We start from the raw sequence: 16,525 nt of genomic DNA, 5'->3' as shown, positions 1-16,525 counted from the left end.
GAGGTGGGTGGCCGTGCCCCAAGGAGGATTTCATCAGAGAATTCATAACCTCTACAGGTTTGTAAAATTCTCTTTCTGATTAAATCCTCCTTGGGGCACTTATTGCATCAGGACAGACTCCCAAAGATAATCTAGGAAGTGGCATCCGTCAGCAACAGGCGTAAATAAATACATCGTATTTGATTATTCAACAGAATAAAATATTGAGTTCAATAAATGGAACCAACCTTATCGTGAGGCACCACCGTCGAAAGGCGGGGGCTAGAGACAGGGCGTGGTCGACCATATATTATGATAAAGCCTGTTTTCGCGGCTTGTCATAAGTTGAGAACTCGAAACACCTCCCACCCCCACACTTTTTTTTTTTTTTTTTAACAAGTGATATAGGGGCATAGATCACGAGAGACCATAACCAGCGCTGAGCTAGGCCAGAGAGTCCCCGAGGATCGAAGGAGCGCGTGCGCAAAATACGAGTATTATCGAGTAGTAAGGACTGATATTTATCGACCGCAGAAGATAAAATCCGGACCATTACCGAGCAGTATAACCGGAGGACTGTCTAAAATCTCGAATGCTCAATTGGCTAGAGATTAGAACTTTGCCCCGTTCGGAGAACTGACTGACCAAACCGAGTACGCTCGCTTGAGTGTTTGTCGAGTTGGTAAGGTTTGATGAATCGTGCTCGGCTGGCTCCAAATAGCCGCGGAGCAGATCTGCTCAATGTGCAGAGCCGCGGCGTACGCTTTTGACGCAGCCACTGCTCTAACCTAATGAGCCTTCAACCTGGTAGGGGGGTCCCTGCCTGTAAGCGTATACGCTGTACAAATGGTTGAAACTATCCACCTCGAGATAGATTGTTTACTCGCAGGTGAGCCAACCTTCCTACCGCCGTAACAGCAAAATAGTTGGTTATCCTTACGGACACCAATATTTCTGCTGATATAGGCCATGAGAGTCGTGCGGACATCCAAGACATGAGCATGTCTTGCAGTGGTCCCCGACGCGGAAGGCTGTGAAAGAGCAGGTAGCTCAATAGGAGCCGTTCACGTGGAAGCGTGTGCGACCCTTTGACAGTAAGAGTCCGGTAGTCGAAAACTGACTCTGTCCCGGTGATATTTATCGACCGCATGGAAGACAGTTATTTCGGGATCGGCTGACATAACACGAATGTCGCCTACCCGTCTGCCGGACGTTACCACCACAAGGAACGCCGTCTCCCAGCTCAACAGCTGAAGAGAGAGAGACGACAGATCCCGAAAGGAAGGACCGGACAGCCAATCGAGAATGATTGACAAGTCCCAAGGGGGACTGATCCGCCGGACTGGCGGTCGGATCCTGTCCACACCTGCTAAAAAGCGCTGCACTAATGGGTGTGCACCCAGAAGTGCCCCGTCGACAGTGACGTGAAAAGCTGCGATAGCTGTAGAGTAACCCCGGACTGTTGATGCGGCCAGGCCGTCATCTAGTCGCGACTGGAGAAACTCAATCACGGATACGAGATCTGCAGAAAAAAAACAACAAAAGATCTGCAATCCCTCTATCGACACACCAGGGCGCATAGCAGGCCTATCTATCGTACTGAACGTTTGTCGAATCTCTCCGCGAAGCCAGTATTGTGTCTGCAACTCGTGCAGGAATACCGCTCTTCTGGAGGCGATTCCTGACAGTGGCTAAGCCACCCATTGAATCCTTGGATTCGGGTGGAGGGCCCCGTTCTGGGATAGGAGGTCCGGTCATAAAGGTAATATAACAGGAGGCTGAGACAGAAACCTGAGTATTACTTGAAACCCACTCTGCGCCGACTAAAGAGGTGCCAGGAGCACAATTAGTCGCGCAGGCTGAGTGCTTAGCTGAGACAGGACCTTGGAAATCAGAGGTACTGGGGGGAATGCCCACAGAATTCTGTCCGTCCAATCTAGCTGGAAGGCGTCCGGTGCCACCGACCTCGGGTCGTGGACTCGGGAGCAGAACGTTGGTAAACAGATCCACCTGTAACGGCCTGTATAACAGGGAGAAAATCCCGAATATCCCCGGGTCGAGCCTCCACTCGTGAGGAGCGAGGATCCGGCGAGACAGAGCGTCCGTACGGACGTTGTCCACCCCCGGGAGATAAACAGGTAGCACCCTGATATCGTGAGAGTCGCACTATAGTAGGAACTGCCACGTCTTTCGTCGAAGCGACGGAGACGCCGTTCCCCCCTGCTTCCGGATGTAAGTCATCGCCGTTTGGTTGCCCATCTCTAGACGAACCACTTGGCCACGAAGCAGACCCGGGAAGCGTTGGAACACCAACCTGACCGCTCTCAGTTCTAGCACATTGATATGCAGTTTGATCTCCTGCTGGGACCATAGTCCCGAGGCAGTGTGATCATTCAGAACGCCTCCCCAGCCGGAGAGTGACGCGTCTGTTTGAACTGTGAGAGACGGAACGGGAGTGTCGAGGGGGAGCCCCCGGGACAGATTCCCGACCTCGGTCCACCACTGGAGGTGTGTAATGAGCCAATACGGAGTCTCGAGCACAGTCTCGAGATCTTCCGAGTTCGCCCAAATTCGACAGAGTGCTTGTTGAATGGGACTCATTCTCAAGCGCCCCGCCAGACCAAATCCACTGTCGCCGCCATGTTGTCCAGTAACTGGAGCTATGTACGAGCAGTGTGACTTGCGCTTAAGGGACTTGATATCTTGTGACAGAGATACACGTCCTCTCACCGTGTTGAAATTAGCCACTAGGAAGACTAGATTCTGAGTGGGGCTCAGATCTGACTTCTTGAGACTGACCATCCACCCTAGCGTGATCAGAATATCTATCACTTGTTGTGTAGCTATCTGACTCAGGGATTGCGATAGAGCTCTTAGTAACCAGTCGTCGAGGTACGGATGGCAGAACCGACCTTTTGACCTGGCCACTTGGGCGGGACTCAACATCAGCTTGGTGAACACCCTCGGGGCCGTGAAGATCCCGAATGGTAGAACCCTGAACTGATAACACCTCCCGTCGAAAGAAAACCTCAGGTATTTCTTGAACTCGGGGTGTATTGGTATGTGGAGATAGGCGTACTTAAGTCTATTGACGTTAGCCATTCTCCTGTCTCGACAGGTGAGATCACTGTTTGGTGACTAGGAAACAAGTCGAGTAGAAGCCCTCGCTTTCCTGTCCCTCGGGACCCGGTTCGATCGCAGCTTTCATAAGTGCGTCGACCTCGGCACGGAGGAATTCCGCCTTCTCTCGGGTAGCAGGCACCGGAGTGTGCTTTATCCCGGAGAAGGGGAGGGGCGGATGATGTTTCCACCGAGGCAAATGGCCATCCCTTAAAATGGACGGGGTCCGGGGATTGTGATGTAACTGTCTCCGATTCCTTCAGGAATAGAGCCAGTCGGCCGCCTACGGGGACATCCGGCTGGAGGCAGTGAACCCCGGCTGTCGGCAGTTCGATAACTTGCGACTGTGGGTTCACCCGGGGCTTTTCGGGCGCTAATGGGAACCCATCGTTCCCAGCCCCGCGAATAAGCTGTTGGTCTCGACCAGCTGCCTTGCCCCGGCCCGTGCCTCTCTTGCTCCTCCCGGCGCCCTTATACCTGAAGGAAGCGGCGGCTTCCAAGCAGGTGTGGACGTCTGACCCGTGCGTTAGCGTAGGGGGGGACAATTGGAGAGGCCCGCTTACGCGGTTTTAACGCTTGGTACCTCCAACATGGCTTCATGAGTCTTTGATGGAAGTATACCATTGAGCGGCCTCTCGGACCACCTGCTGAGCCCCAGGGAAGAGGGTGGCACCCTCTTATACGGCAAAGCAAGTAAGTCTTGGCATGTGTAAGTCGAGTATTTAGATACCGACATCCACCGCCTGCGCATGCCCATAACAGCGCACATCATCTGCGAGGCACAGCTACGAATAGCGTCCCGCGTAAGATAACTGAACTTCCGTTAGTTGCGCGGCCAACTCCGAAGAGTCGACCGGCCCCCTCTCCCGCTAACTCCCTCTGTACAGCCGACAGATACGCGGAGTGTACGGACACACGGAGCTGTTGGCATGCATTACGATATTGCTCCTCGAAGCATATGTAAGCAGCCTTCAACTCCGCACCGCACGCGGGAAAGGGGGGGGGCAACAGCCGGCCCTGCTTGACCTTAGTCAAGTTGGGTGTCTCCGACTCTGGCATGGGCGCAGCCACCTGAGGCAGTACCTGGACAATCCTGTCCCGCACGTGCCTCTGCACCCGGCCCGATGCCGAGTCCCGGTGCCGAGGTGCCGGAGGTTCAAGGGAACCCACCTGGCACCGGGCTAGGTATCCACTAGTGGAAGCCTCGGCCTCGGAAGAGGCGTCTGGCTCCGCTAGGGAAAGTTGTGCGTCGGTAGTGCACGGGCCGAGCCGGCGCCCGCCACCACTACGCTGGGGATCGACCGCGAGCCAGAGCCGAAGCTCGGTCTCGGATCGTCCCCGAGACAAAGGGAACCAACCTTGCTCCGGGGCAGGTATCCACTAGTGGAAGCCTCGGCCTCGGAAGAGGCGTCTGGCTCCGCTAGGGAAAATTGTGCGTCGGTGGTGCACGGGCCGGCGCCCGCCACCACTACGCTTGGGAGCGACCTCGAGCCGGAGCCGAAGCTCGGTCTCGGATCGTCCCCGAGACAAAGGGAACCCCCCTGGCTCCGGGCTACGAATCCACTAGTGAAAGCCTCGGCCTCGGAAGAGGCGTCTGGCTCCGCTAGGGAAAGTTGTGCGTCGGTAGTGCACGGGCCGGCGCCCGCCACCCCTCCGCTGGGGAGCGACCTCGAGCCGGAGCCGAAGCCCGGTCTCGGATCGTCCCCGAGATCAAGTGGCCTGCCTCGGCCGACGCCGGGCATAACACAGATCTCGAAGCCGCGTCCGGCGCCGACAACGGGGAAGGCTCAGCCCGTAGCTCCTCCGGAGCCGAGACTTCACCTCCTCCATCATCGACGCCATCGGCGACTTAAGTAACGCAGAACAGTCTGCCAAAGACAGTGCAGGAGAGGGTGCAGTGCTTACTACGGGGACCCTCCAGCCTTCTCCCCCGGCCCCCGGAGAGGGAGCGGGGGAGACAATCTCGGCAGCTTTTTTACCCTTTTTAGATGGGGAGGGGGGGGGATGTCTTAGTAGATCTGATATCTACCCCCGCCTTTATAGACCTCTTTAAAGTGGAACAAGTCAACTTGTCTCTTTTGGGGGGTAAAGGCAATGTCCTCCGCCAGACATATCAGGCAGCGTTCGTGCCTGTCTTAGAACAACCCGTACACAGTTTGAAGGTCTTTGTAAACAAGACCGTAATTTCTGAGGTGGGCGGGAAGGGTATTAACGTGTATCAGTGCGATATAAAGATCGGAAAAATACGTGCATAAATTGTGAAACTAGAAGCAAAGGCGTAATGTAGAATGCGATTTGTAACGCGATACTAATAGCCAATGTCGTAGTTTAACTATAACACCAAAGGGGCGTGTTACGCGCTAAGGTGAAAAAACCCGTAAAAAAAGGTAAGTGTAGTTTATAAATTAACACACCACCTTGGGTTTTGTAAAGGAAAAAATTGTAGTCCAATGCTGTATGATATAACAAAACCCCAAGCCGTTTCTTAATGGCCTTGGTGTTACATGTATCAGCCCGTGGGACTACAATATGGACGCCATTACGGCCATTTGAATTCAAAGGTGCCGTGCACGTGGCGTCAATTACAACTCTATAACTTCACAATGCGAGGTATTACGCCTTTGCAATGAAAGAAATGTACCATACATACAGTTTGGTCAGCCATGGTTCTTGTCGAACGATAGATTTCTCTTATTTTGTCTTGTGTGAAAAATCAACACGTCTGTCTCTTACAGATGACATAAGGAAAGTGATTTGGGTGAGAGTTGCTCCCCCTGGCGTGAGGCGCCGTTGGTGGTGAGGCCCCGTAAGGGTGGTCGTATATCATACAAAAACGAAGTTTTTTGTGTGGTAACATTTTTTATTAAGGAAAATGGTTACAACTATGTCATGTAGATTTTCTTGAGCAAGGAAAATGCAATAAGTGCCCCAAGGAGGATTTAATCAGAAAGAGAATGGAAAAGTTTATTCCAGACACATTTCCACTTAGGATCGAAAGAAGAAAGAGAAATGCATAGATGAGATACGATAACGGGCTAGTGCTAATTTCTATCCATGTGAACAGTAATCCAGGCACATCAAAGTGAAGCATGTCTAAACATTTACAGTTGTGAAACCTATATGCACCCCTATTCCATATATACTGCATCCACCAAATGCCAACAAAATCTGTCAGTCAATACTCACACTATTCTGATGCTAGAAAAGGGGTCAACAATGAACTTCTCTTCTGGCTTGATACTCGACTTAGACACAGGAGATGATATTCGATGGAGACTGTCCTTGGTTGCAACATTCTTTGCTTTCACTGGCAACATTCAAGGAAAACGTTCAGTGCAGTGACTTGATTCTACAAAATATAGATACTAGATTTTGCTGAGTGCAACAATCAATCAACAATCAATAACTTCTCCAGGATTGGGACCTGTGGGCTGTGCACAGGATCACATGCCCACATGCCATCATGATGAGCTAGTAAACTAGAAGCCGTGTCATGTACTTACAGCTGACTGCTGGTTTATTCTGTGCTTCAAGGGAGAAGTTAGGGTTATGTGCCTCCCTGTGTTTCGGTCCTGCATTCAGGAGAGTCTTGATTTCCCTGCCCTGTGCACTGAGACCAGTCTTCTCACCTGCCAATACAAACACTTTCATAACAACACCTTCTTCAAGTTCATTTCTCAGGAGTCAAATCAGATGGGTACAAGGAGGAGAGTACAGTGTCATTTTGAGCAATATTCTAGATGTATATTATATGGTGTGTCTATCCCTTAATGATGCATTTACATCATTGGTGAAATCCACAAACATGGGTATGGTGATATCGGATCAAAAGTAGGGAGAATCGGGGACACCGACAATAAGCGGGCCTTATTGATCAAAGATCTGGCAACATGGGATTCATCACCCACATATTTCTAATGCAGTGCCATGGACCACTAGATCACCCACTCCTTGCTAGTCGATACAGCACTTATTCAATTTCAGATCACAAAGGCCAATGAATTTGCAAGAGACAAATGGGATATTTTCAAGATTTTATCAACTTTTGTTAAGACAATGTTAATTATCATTACCAACTTTGAAAAACATCTTTAGAATCTTTGAGGAGCAATAAAACCATAAAATTAATGCTCAACTATTTTATTTACAAAGACTTAATTATCAGTAAACAAGATAGTTTCACGATAAATCGCAAAGTGAGTGAGTGAGAGAGAGGTTTTACGCCGCTTTTAACAATATTCCAGCAACATCACGACGGGGGACGCCAGAAATTGGTTTCACACATTGTACCCATATCGGGAATCGAACCCGGTTCTTCGGCGCAACAGACAAATGCTTTAACCACTAGGCTACACGAGCAATGAAATGAAGAATGAAGCGTGATATTTTTCACAATAAAAAATTTATCATCATGACGTTATTTCGATTCTAATATGTGCTCGCAAGTTGATGATGTCATGTACTGGACGCTGTTATTTTAAAGAGGGAAGTGTCGAGTGGCTTGTTCCCCATAGATGTAGCTTAGGTATGCAGAAAAAACGCAGTATCCGAACGATCACATCCAAAAGTGAGAGAGATGATACAATCGATATTAGGAGAAAAGGTAGAGATAATTGATGTGAAGATTGTGAGGATAAGTGGAAATACCAAACTTAATCCACCTGTTCATAAAATTGACTTGTTCAACATTGCCGAGGGCAGATTCTATTCAGGGAGTCACATTATTAAAAATCAGGTAACCAGTAACTATTTTTAAAGCTTGTACATTTTATCAACATTCTTAAAGAGGCTGTACATATGTTGATGTCTCATATAAATTGTTTTCCTATTATATCATGTATGTGATGTTATGATTTTAACATGTTTACAAAAAGACTTTCTGAAACACACCATCCATATCCTCCTCCTCACTGTCGCTTTCACCAAACAAATCTCTCTTCATGGCCTGCCGATTGGCCTGCTCTATACAGGAAGGCTTGCCGACAGGCTGTTTGGGGGTCTGTCTATTGCTCACCCCCTGCCGGTGGCCGCCTGAGGGACCAGGAGTTTTAGAACTGTTCTTCTCTTTCTTTGAAGTGCTGGCAGGAAAGAATGGGTTCACCTCTTCAGATTCTGAAGAGAGTATTGGTCATCAATGAAATGAAATACATAGCATACCTCCATGTCATAATGATGAAATCTGATGGTCCATGAGCTCTTGATAAAGTACTACATGTACTATGTATCCCAGGAAATATGTTTCTCAGTGGGAGAAAAATCCCTTATACCCCACCACAAGCAAGTCAGGCTGCACGTGGATTTCTGAGTGGCAGAATAAATCCCTCATATATCACTTTGAAGCAAAAAGCTGCACACTTTTTCATAGGCAAAGAAAGTCACGCAACATAGCACAAGTTAACTGCAGCTCAATCAAACCGCTGTTTTCTATCAATTTTGAATTTGTTTTAATTCTTTATCAATGCCATGTTAAAACATATCGATAAGATAAATTTGTAAGCTTAAGGTAAGCTTAGAGTACTGACACCTTAGGGATTCCACTATAGAAAAGGTACCCTACCCATTCCATAAAAGGTAACATGATTAATTGAGTGTCACCGTACATTGTTCGTATGGGATGTTAGTCATAATATCAATGACTGGTTTGTCTTGTACACACGTTATTCTATAGAGGTTGTCATATAGCTGAAATATGTGCAGCAGTAAACAAATACAAGTTATTTGGGACAAATTCAATTCCAGTATTGCCACGGGGACATCACCTATTTTCTTTACAAGGCTGTTTTACAATTTCTACAAAAGCTGGAAGCTAACTGAATGAGTATATATGAAGGAGCCGTACACACCATGTATGAGCCGAGTCTGTGTTGTTGGTGGTGTCTGTGCTGGGGACTGACACAGCAGCTGTTGCTGGAGTTCCATCATACGTTTCTGCATGGCTGCAAGCTCCGCTACAACAAACAAAACACATCACAATTTTCTGAGTAGCATATGTTTTATCACAGGAAAAGCACACATTCAATCATTTCAGGTTAAGAAGACTTCATTCCTCCATATACCCCAAATTTTGTGTGTGTGTGTGAGAGAGAGAGAGAGAGAGAGAGAGAGAGAGAGAGAGAGAGAGAGAGAGAGAGAGAGAGAGAGAGAGAGAGAGAGAGAGAGAGATACCAACCCTGCAGAGATGCTGTGCTGGGATCAGTCGGGGCTACAGCATCAGGCTGCTTCACTTGTTCTGCAACAGAAACGGCAAAATAGAAAATCATTATCTGTTAGTGATAAAATATGATTCTATATTACCTCGAACTCTACATTATCGCTCTATTGGTAATCTCATAATCCACACCCCCTTTCGACTATTTCTAAGCACAAATCTAAGCACAATATTTCATTGCTTGATCAAATGCAGGACTCGTTGCAGCATGTCACAGCTACTCATAAGTACACATGTTAACCTTTTTAGGATCGTTTTTGGAATGTTTTGGAAGTGAAAGAACCCTTACCTCCATTAAAAATTGGTTAGAAATTGTTATTAAAGAAACAAGTGACATTTGTCTTCAAATAGGTAAACAATGATAAAATAACCATTGGTAATACACCACATACTGGCAATTTCCTCCGGGTGCAGTGTAAATTCCTCATCGCTGTCATCAGATTCTCCAAGAAATGCAGCAATAGACTCAGGGTCACACTCATCCTTTTCCTGAGGAACTGAGTAAATAGAGAATGGCAACTCAAACATCAATAAACATCATACATAAGGTCAATATTATAGCTATATCCAGTACCTTTTGTCAGCAATATTACAGCCATATATCCCAATAATCTGTGGTCAGCATTATATAAGATAGCTACGCCATAAATCGCTAAGAACAATGAAAAAGAAAGTGTGGTTTATTTCACAATAAAACATTGCTCTATCATGACGCCATTTCTGGAGATTCGAACATACTCACTTCGCTAACTTGAAGACGTCGTAAATTGGACAACAAACTTTTTTGAGAGGGAAGTGTTTAGTGAATTGTTCCCTATAGATGAGGCTTGACAAGGCAGATAAACGCAATGATTGCATCCAAAAGTGGGAGAGATATGACAATCAGTATTGGGAGAAAAGGTACATATCGTTGACGTGAAAATTGTGAGAATATCTTGGAAATATCAAACCCCCAGATCATAAAATAAAATCATTTGACATTGTTGAGTTAGGATTGTATTCAGGGAGTCATCATTTTTTAAAAACGGGTAAATATTTTTAAAGCTTGTACATGTTATTAATGTCTTTAAAGAGACTGTATATAATGTTGATATCTCATACAAATAGTGTAGCAACAACAAATCCTTAAAGGAATGGAAATTAACGAAGAGTGTCTACTTGGCTGAATAGTGACAACATATATATACTATATAGCAATACACCCCAAATGTTTGAAATTCTACTAGCCCTTAGGATACCTTTAACATTACCCAAACTGTTGGGGGCACAGTGAGTTGGTCCTAATTTCCCACCTTGCTTACTCATGTCACTAGCAGGAGCAGTGCCAGGGACTTCTGCTTCACAGGAATCTTCTTCAAGAAAGGCAGCCAGAGTCTCAGCATCCATCTCTTCCGTCTCAACAGTCTTGCTGCCTCCCTTAGTCATACACTCCTGTGTTCCGCCAAAAGCCTCATTGGAATCCTCATCAAGAAATGCTGCCAGCTCATCCAAATCACAATCATCTACAAAATTAAATATATGGCCCGCAGTTGTAGACTGTCCAGTTCAAACTTAATTCCTCCTTGGAATAAAACTAAACCTAGATATTAAACCTTGTGGAAAAAAAGTGATGAAACCAATTTCCAATTATTCAGCAATTTACGGAAAATCATATTGATTTACATTTCATGCAGATGTTCACAGAAGTCCAGTTTGCAAGACAGATTCAGACACTTGTCCGAAGCCTGAGTATCAACATTCTGTTTTGTAAACAATTGGAAATCGTCTACACAAAAACACGAAAAGCTACTGACAAACATGCTGGGAACAAAGTTTGGACTAACAGTCCATAATATGGGATGTTACATTTACCTGTCATTGTTCCTGATCTTGGCACTGGTCTGTATGTTGGCGTGCGTCCTTCTACTTTTCTACAAAGAAAACATTGCAAACTGCTAGTGTCACGTATCGGCCTAGGGATTAATCAGACTATCAATACAAACTGTTCTGTTAACCTACTCATTTAGAAACAATAGAAGTAACCCAAGTGAAGGCGGGGGCACATTCACAGCATTTGATTTGAAAATGATATCAATCATTGAGGCTTGATCCGGGAAAGTGACAGATACTGACACAGTATATAGACCTAAAGGAGATAATCGAGTAAAGCCAGGGGCAAGGAGCGAAGCGAAAGTTCAGATTCTTCTGATCAAAGAATACTTTTCAACCTTGTTAATGACAACAACATACATACGATCACATCAAGCGATCCGGCGGACCAAATACTCACAAGGATCTTTTGTTTCTGAAATATGTATTAGATATATTGTTATTTCGTTCTGCGTTACTTCGATTTCCTATGTTTGGGACTCCCGCCAGCACATGTAAAGTTAAGTGTGCTGGTAGTTTCGTAGAAATGGTTATATATAAATGTAGAATACCTAAAACGAAATATATATGTGTATAATATGATATTTGTCCTTTTCAGACGAAAGATGGCAAGATAGAGCTTTTATAACTTATTAATAAACACGCCTTTTCTTTGCGTAAAATATACTTGGCATATAATCACGACTGTAGTATGTTTTTTCCTTATTCCTATTTCGTAGGATATCAGTCAAAATGGAACAGCGCCCAAACGGGCCGGCCCAATGTCCGCTCAAAACGAACCACCTTTTCTTCAAACGGACCAATGAAATATGTCTTTAACAGAGACCATATCTTAGGTTATGTAGAAAGTATGTATGCAAGTGGTACTAAATACAACTACATTGAACCGTTAAAACTTCGATTACACGTGTTGTTTTAAGGGTTTTAGAGTAACTCTCTGCATCAGCAACTTTGACCTGTCCCTCTCTTTGGGTTTCGTGTGTGTAAGCAGGGTACACATATCTATTGGGAGTTTTAGTGTTGGGATTTATATTTTCCTACTGATATGATTTCGTTTTTTATTTTTAGAAGTTTACAGAATTTCTTTGGCTGCTCTGTTATATACGTTCGTGGAGCTGTCCTTCTAGAATTAGTTAGGCCTTCGCTATTGCATCTCTTGGCAGACAGCAGATCTAAATGCAATTCTTGTTTTTAACTGAGACCTGGCTCGGACATAATCTTGATATTCCAATATCAAGTAAACAATGGATTCAGGTTGCTTTCAAGCTGAGCAAGATGAGCAGACTTGTCCTTGTGCTTTGTTGTGACCGAGTCTGAGGCGTTATAGATGGCTACCTCAACTTTACATATTTGAATCAGAGACCAAAGAAAATATTTTATGGTCTGTTTGAACCAATGTACTTACAAGATGAGAGGAGATACTAATTTATTGCCCGATTTGGGAATTTGGTTCATATTTAAAAAATTACCCGATTTGGGAATTTGGTTTACATTTAAGAAATTACCCGATTTCGGAATTTGGTTCACATTTAAGAAATTACCCGATTTGGGTATTTGGTTTACATTTAAGAAGTTACCCGATTTCGGAATTTGGTTTACATTTAAGAAATTACCCGATTTGGGAATTTGGTTTACATTTAAGAAATTACCCGATTTGAGAATTTGGTTTACATTTAAGAAATTACCCGATTTGAGAATTTGGTTTACATCTAAGAAATTACCCGATTGAGAAATTGGTTTACATTTTAGAAATTACCCGATTTGGGAATTTGGTTTACATTTAAGAAATTACCCGATTTGGGTATTTGGTTTACATTGAAGAAATTACCCGATTTGGGAATTTGGTTTACATTTAAGAAATTACCCGATTTGAGAATTTTGTTTACATTTAAGAAATTACCCGATTTCGGAATTTGGTTTATATTTTAGAAATTACCCGATTTGGGAATTTGGTTTACATTTAAGAAATTCCCCGATTAGGGAATTTGGTTCACATTTAAGAAATTGCGCGATTTGGGTAATTGGTTTACATTTAAGAAATTACCCGAATTGGGAATTTGGTTTACATTTAAGAAATTACCCGATTTGAGAATTTGATTTACATTTAAGAAATTACCCGATTTTGGAATTTGGTTTATATTTTAGAAATTACCCGATTTGGGAATTTGGTTTACATTTAAGACATTCCCCGATTTGGGAATTTGGTTCACATTTAAGAAATTGCGCGATTTGGGTAATTGGTTTACATTTAAGAAATTACCCGATTTGGGAAATTTGTTTACATTTTAGAAATTATCCGATTTGAGAATTTTGTTTACATTTAAGAAAACCTCAGAGATACATGAAACATAAATACCGACACGAATACTGGTTAACATGAAATATAAAAAAGACATAAAATAGTATACAATGACGTTGACACTGAACGTTAAACGGTATAATGTCAACAATAAATGATTGAAAAGCTACCTATGAATAAAGGTGTATGACTTCTTTAAAATAGTGGCCATATTTACCAGAAACAAGATAAAAAGGTTAATTCTTAAGACGTTAACATGGCGATAAACAAATAGAAAAATGAAAAAAAACCTTATGGATAAAAGTATATGACTTCTCAAAATAGTGGCTTTATCTAACATAAGAGGATTTGGAAAACGCATGTCCTGAAGATGTTAGCATGGCTTTTAAAAGACAAATACTGTTTTGGAATAACAGTATGAAAATATCTCAGCATAAAGTGAAGTTTCATGCGTCTCTTAGTCGGTCATTTTATGGTGTGTTTTTTTATTTGTAATATTCTTATTCTTATTACAAACGTCTTTTGTTAAATGTAACAATATTGTAAAGAGCAAACACCGTAGAATGTGTTCGTGTCAGCAGCCACATGCAGTTGTGGTCGAATCGGATGCCCCTGATGGATCTACGTGAGGTGAGGTTAAATGCGGTTAAACGTCGGGTTCAAGATTGTTGCATTTATATGACGACGTGCATGCACTTGTGGGTGTGGCTGTTTGTACTAGTCCGGACTAATCCCGATTATATGGTGCAAGCCCACTGAGATACCATGCCGCAGTTTAACATGAATACCCCACTCAGACACAGTTTTCTGACTCCGACCCGACAAGTCCTTGTTTTAGTCCCTTAATGCCTAGCGCCAGGCAGGGTAATAACAAGTACCATCTTTTACAAGAGTCAACCCCATTTCCCCAGTCGGCTCACAGCAGCTAAATACTTCATTGGGGTCTTGGCCCCATGAGTCAACTGGTCTTTGAGTCTGCCAAGGCATCAACACCAGCAGGCTCTGGCAGTCTGGGAATGGTGTTGCTTCTTTGTCTGTAGAAGACGCTGGCAAGGGAATACGATGGAAGTGAAGGTGCGTCCTGGTAGAGGGCTGGCATGGGCAGGGTCGGTTCTTCTCGGGCTTGCTCCCCCCTCATTGTGCTGATGAACGTGGCACGAGTTGTGTCAACTAGTGGATGGTTGTGTTCACTGTGTCACCTCACAATGTCACCGACTGTCTCGCATTTCCCTGTGCACGTCTTAATTACACATCTCCACTGAACACATAATTTCCACATCTTGTTCTTGCTGTAGAGTTGATGTTGAAATAGTACTTGGGGTGTCCCTCTCTGCTAGGACTTTATTTACTTGGTTTTAATTATAAAGAGGATTAAGTCCAATAGGACTGGTCCATTACAACAACAGGTAAATCTCATATGTTTTGACAAGCCATCTCTTCTCCACTGTCTAACAACTGGGGTGTCTGACAACTGGGATAAGGCCAAATTGTCTATGGTACAGTGAGTGAGTGGGTGAGTGAGTTGGGTTTAACGCCGCTTTTATATCACGGCGTGTCGGCTTAATGTGGGAGGAAAGCCCCAAGTGGTGCACGTCTTAGACGTTTACCACTTCGGTGAAACCAACGAGCACGGGTATGGTGTTGACAAACCTAGAAACATAATCGGGGCGAACCGGGATTCGAACCAACAATCATAGGTTTCCTGCGTGCTCAACTCTGCACAGCGAATCGCGGCGCCTTGGAGGACTGGGCCACCCGTGCCCCCGGTCTATAGTAGAGGGTACGTAGAGAAAATAGAATCTGTAATCATGTAATCTTGGAATAAGTGACGAGTTCTACCTATATCAAGCAAGCGTATATTAGCATCTGTACTAAACGCCGCTTTGACAGATTAAATATGTTGAAACCCACAAGTCAGCTCCATCCTCATTGTTGCTATAACTTGTAAAATATCACTTAAATGAGGTTATTCCGACCATTGAGCGAAATACGTCCCCACTTTGACAAGTTTGATCAGATACCATATAATAATAATACATAATATGAACTTGTAGCACAGACTATATATAGCCATGCAAGATACTTCAGCTGGTGCAGTACACGAGATGACAGTGGGTGTACAACTGGTCATACCCCATTTGTCAGACACCCCAGTTGTTAGACAGTGGAGCAGAGACCGCACAACTGTATATTCCCCCTGTCAGCATCTCCTTGTTCAACAATAACCCGTGCACACGGACAAACAACCATATCGAAGGTTTATAGTTTTTAAATAGTTCTAGATATAACACGTAAGCAAAAGGATAGTGAATACAAAACGAGTATAGATATAAGAAACGTGATATATCATGAAGTAATGATACTGGTCCATTTTGACCAACTGTTGCCCGTTTAACGAGAGACGTGGGCCGTTATGATCAAATAGGTCGGTCCGTTTTGTCGTTGGTCCGTTTTGACTGTTATTCATTTCGTTCAACGTATCTATAGTATCTTCACATAACTCTCTCCTGCAGTTTACATATTTATCACTAATTAATAACAACCTTCCATTATTAAAAATTATTCCGCCCCTAAGCCATACTGTGTACGTAACAACTGTTATTATTGTACAAATTCGAAACTAAAGATTTGGTTTGTACCTTGTACTAGTATCCACACAACTAACTATATATGTATCACGTTCGTGAAGACCTCCAACCTATATGCTTCAAACGTGTGAAAATTCATATTCTAATATACTTTTTCGGAAAGTCAAAACAAAACTGAGGGGTGTTGGTGGGCGTGCGTGTATGTATGAGACTGCTGAGTCATTGTAATTCGGGTACTGATTTATTGCAAGATTTGTCTAGGTAATAAAATGTGGCTTTATTTTGGAAGGCAACCAATGATATACGTCTGCTAATAGCAGACGAATATCACTTGCTACCTTCCAATATTCTGGTTCCAATCTGATAGGGAAATCGAATCTCAGATCGCCCAAATTTATTTTCTATGTTTGTAAGCAACATGCCCGTCCTCGTAGCGTTCACCGAGATGGTGACTGTATGTAA

General features: G+C 44.1%; 1 protein-coding gene across 1 annotated transcript in view; it reads right to left on the bottom strand.

Annotated features, from left to right (window-relative positions):
- Positions 1 to 11,202, bottom strand: part of LOC139445882 (protein MCM10 homolog) — a 63,414-nt gene extending 52,212 nt beyond the window's left edge. Inside the window, exons 1-8 of the mRNA XM_071227118.1 lie at positions 11,159 to 11,202; positions 10,546 to 10,809; positions 9,679 to 9,804; positions 9,269 to 9,328; positions 8,943 to 9,047; positions 7,990 to 8,211; positions 6,603 to 6,728; positions 6,286 to 6,406 (exon numbers count right to left, since the gene is read on the bottom strand). Of these exons, the coding sequence (XP_071083219.1) occupies positions 6,286 to 6,406; positions 6,603 to 6,728; positions 7,990 to 8,211; positions 8,943 to 9,047; positions 9,269 to 9,328; positions 9,679 to 9,804; positions 10,546 to 10,809; positions 11,159 to 11,165 (1,031 nt within the window). The 5' untranslated portion in view covers positions 11,166 to 11,202. The remainder of the gene's footprint in view (positions 1 to 6,285; positions 6,407 to 6,602; positions 6,729 to 7,989; positions 8,212 to 8,942; positions 9,048 to 9,268; positions 9,329 to 9,678; positions 9,805 to 10,545; positions 10,810 to 11,158) is intronic.
- Positions 11,203 to 16,525: the final 5,323 nt, after the last annotated feature.

Source organism: Haliotis cracherodii, unplaced genomic scaffold, assembly GCF_022045235.1.
Source record: "Haliotis cracherodii isolate W230 unplaced genomic scaffold, xgHalCrac1.p SCAF_6, whole genome shotgun sequence".
NCBI classification, from domain to species: domain Eukaryota; kingdom Metazoa; phylum Mollusca; class Gastropoda; order Lepetellida; family Haliotidae; genus Haliotis; species Haliotis cracherodii.
The sequence above is the reverse complement of the archived record's forward strand: the minus strand, read 5'-3'. Positions and strand labels throughout refer to the sequence as shown.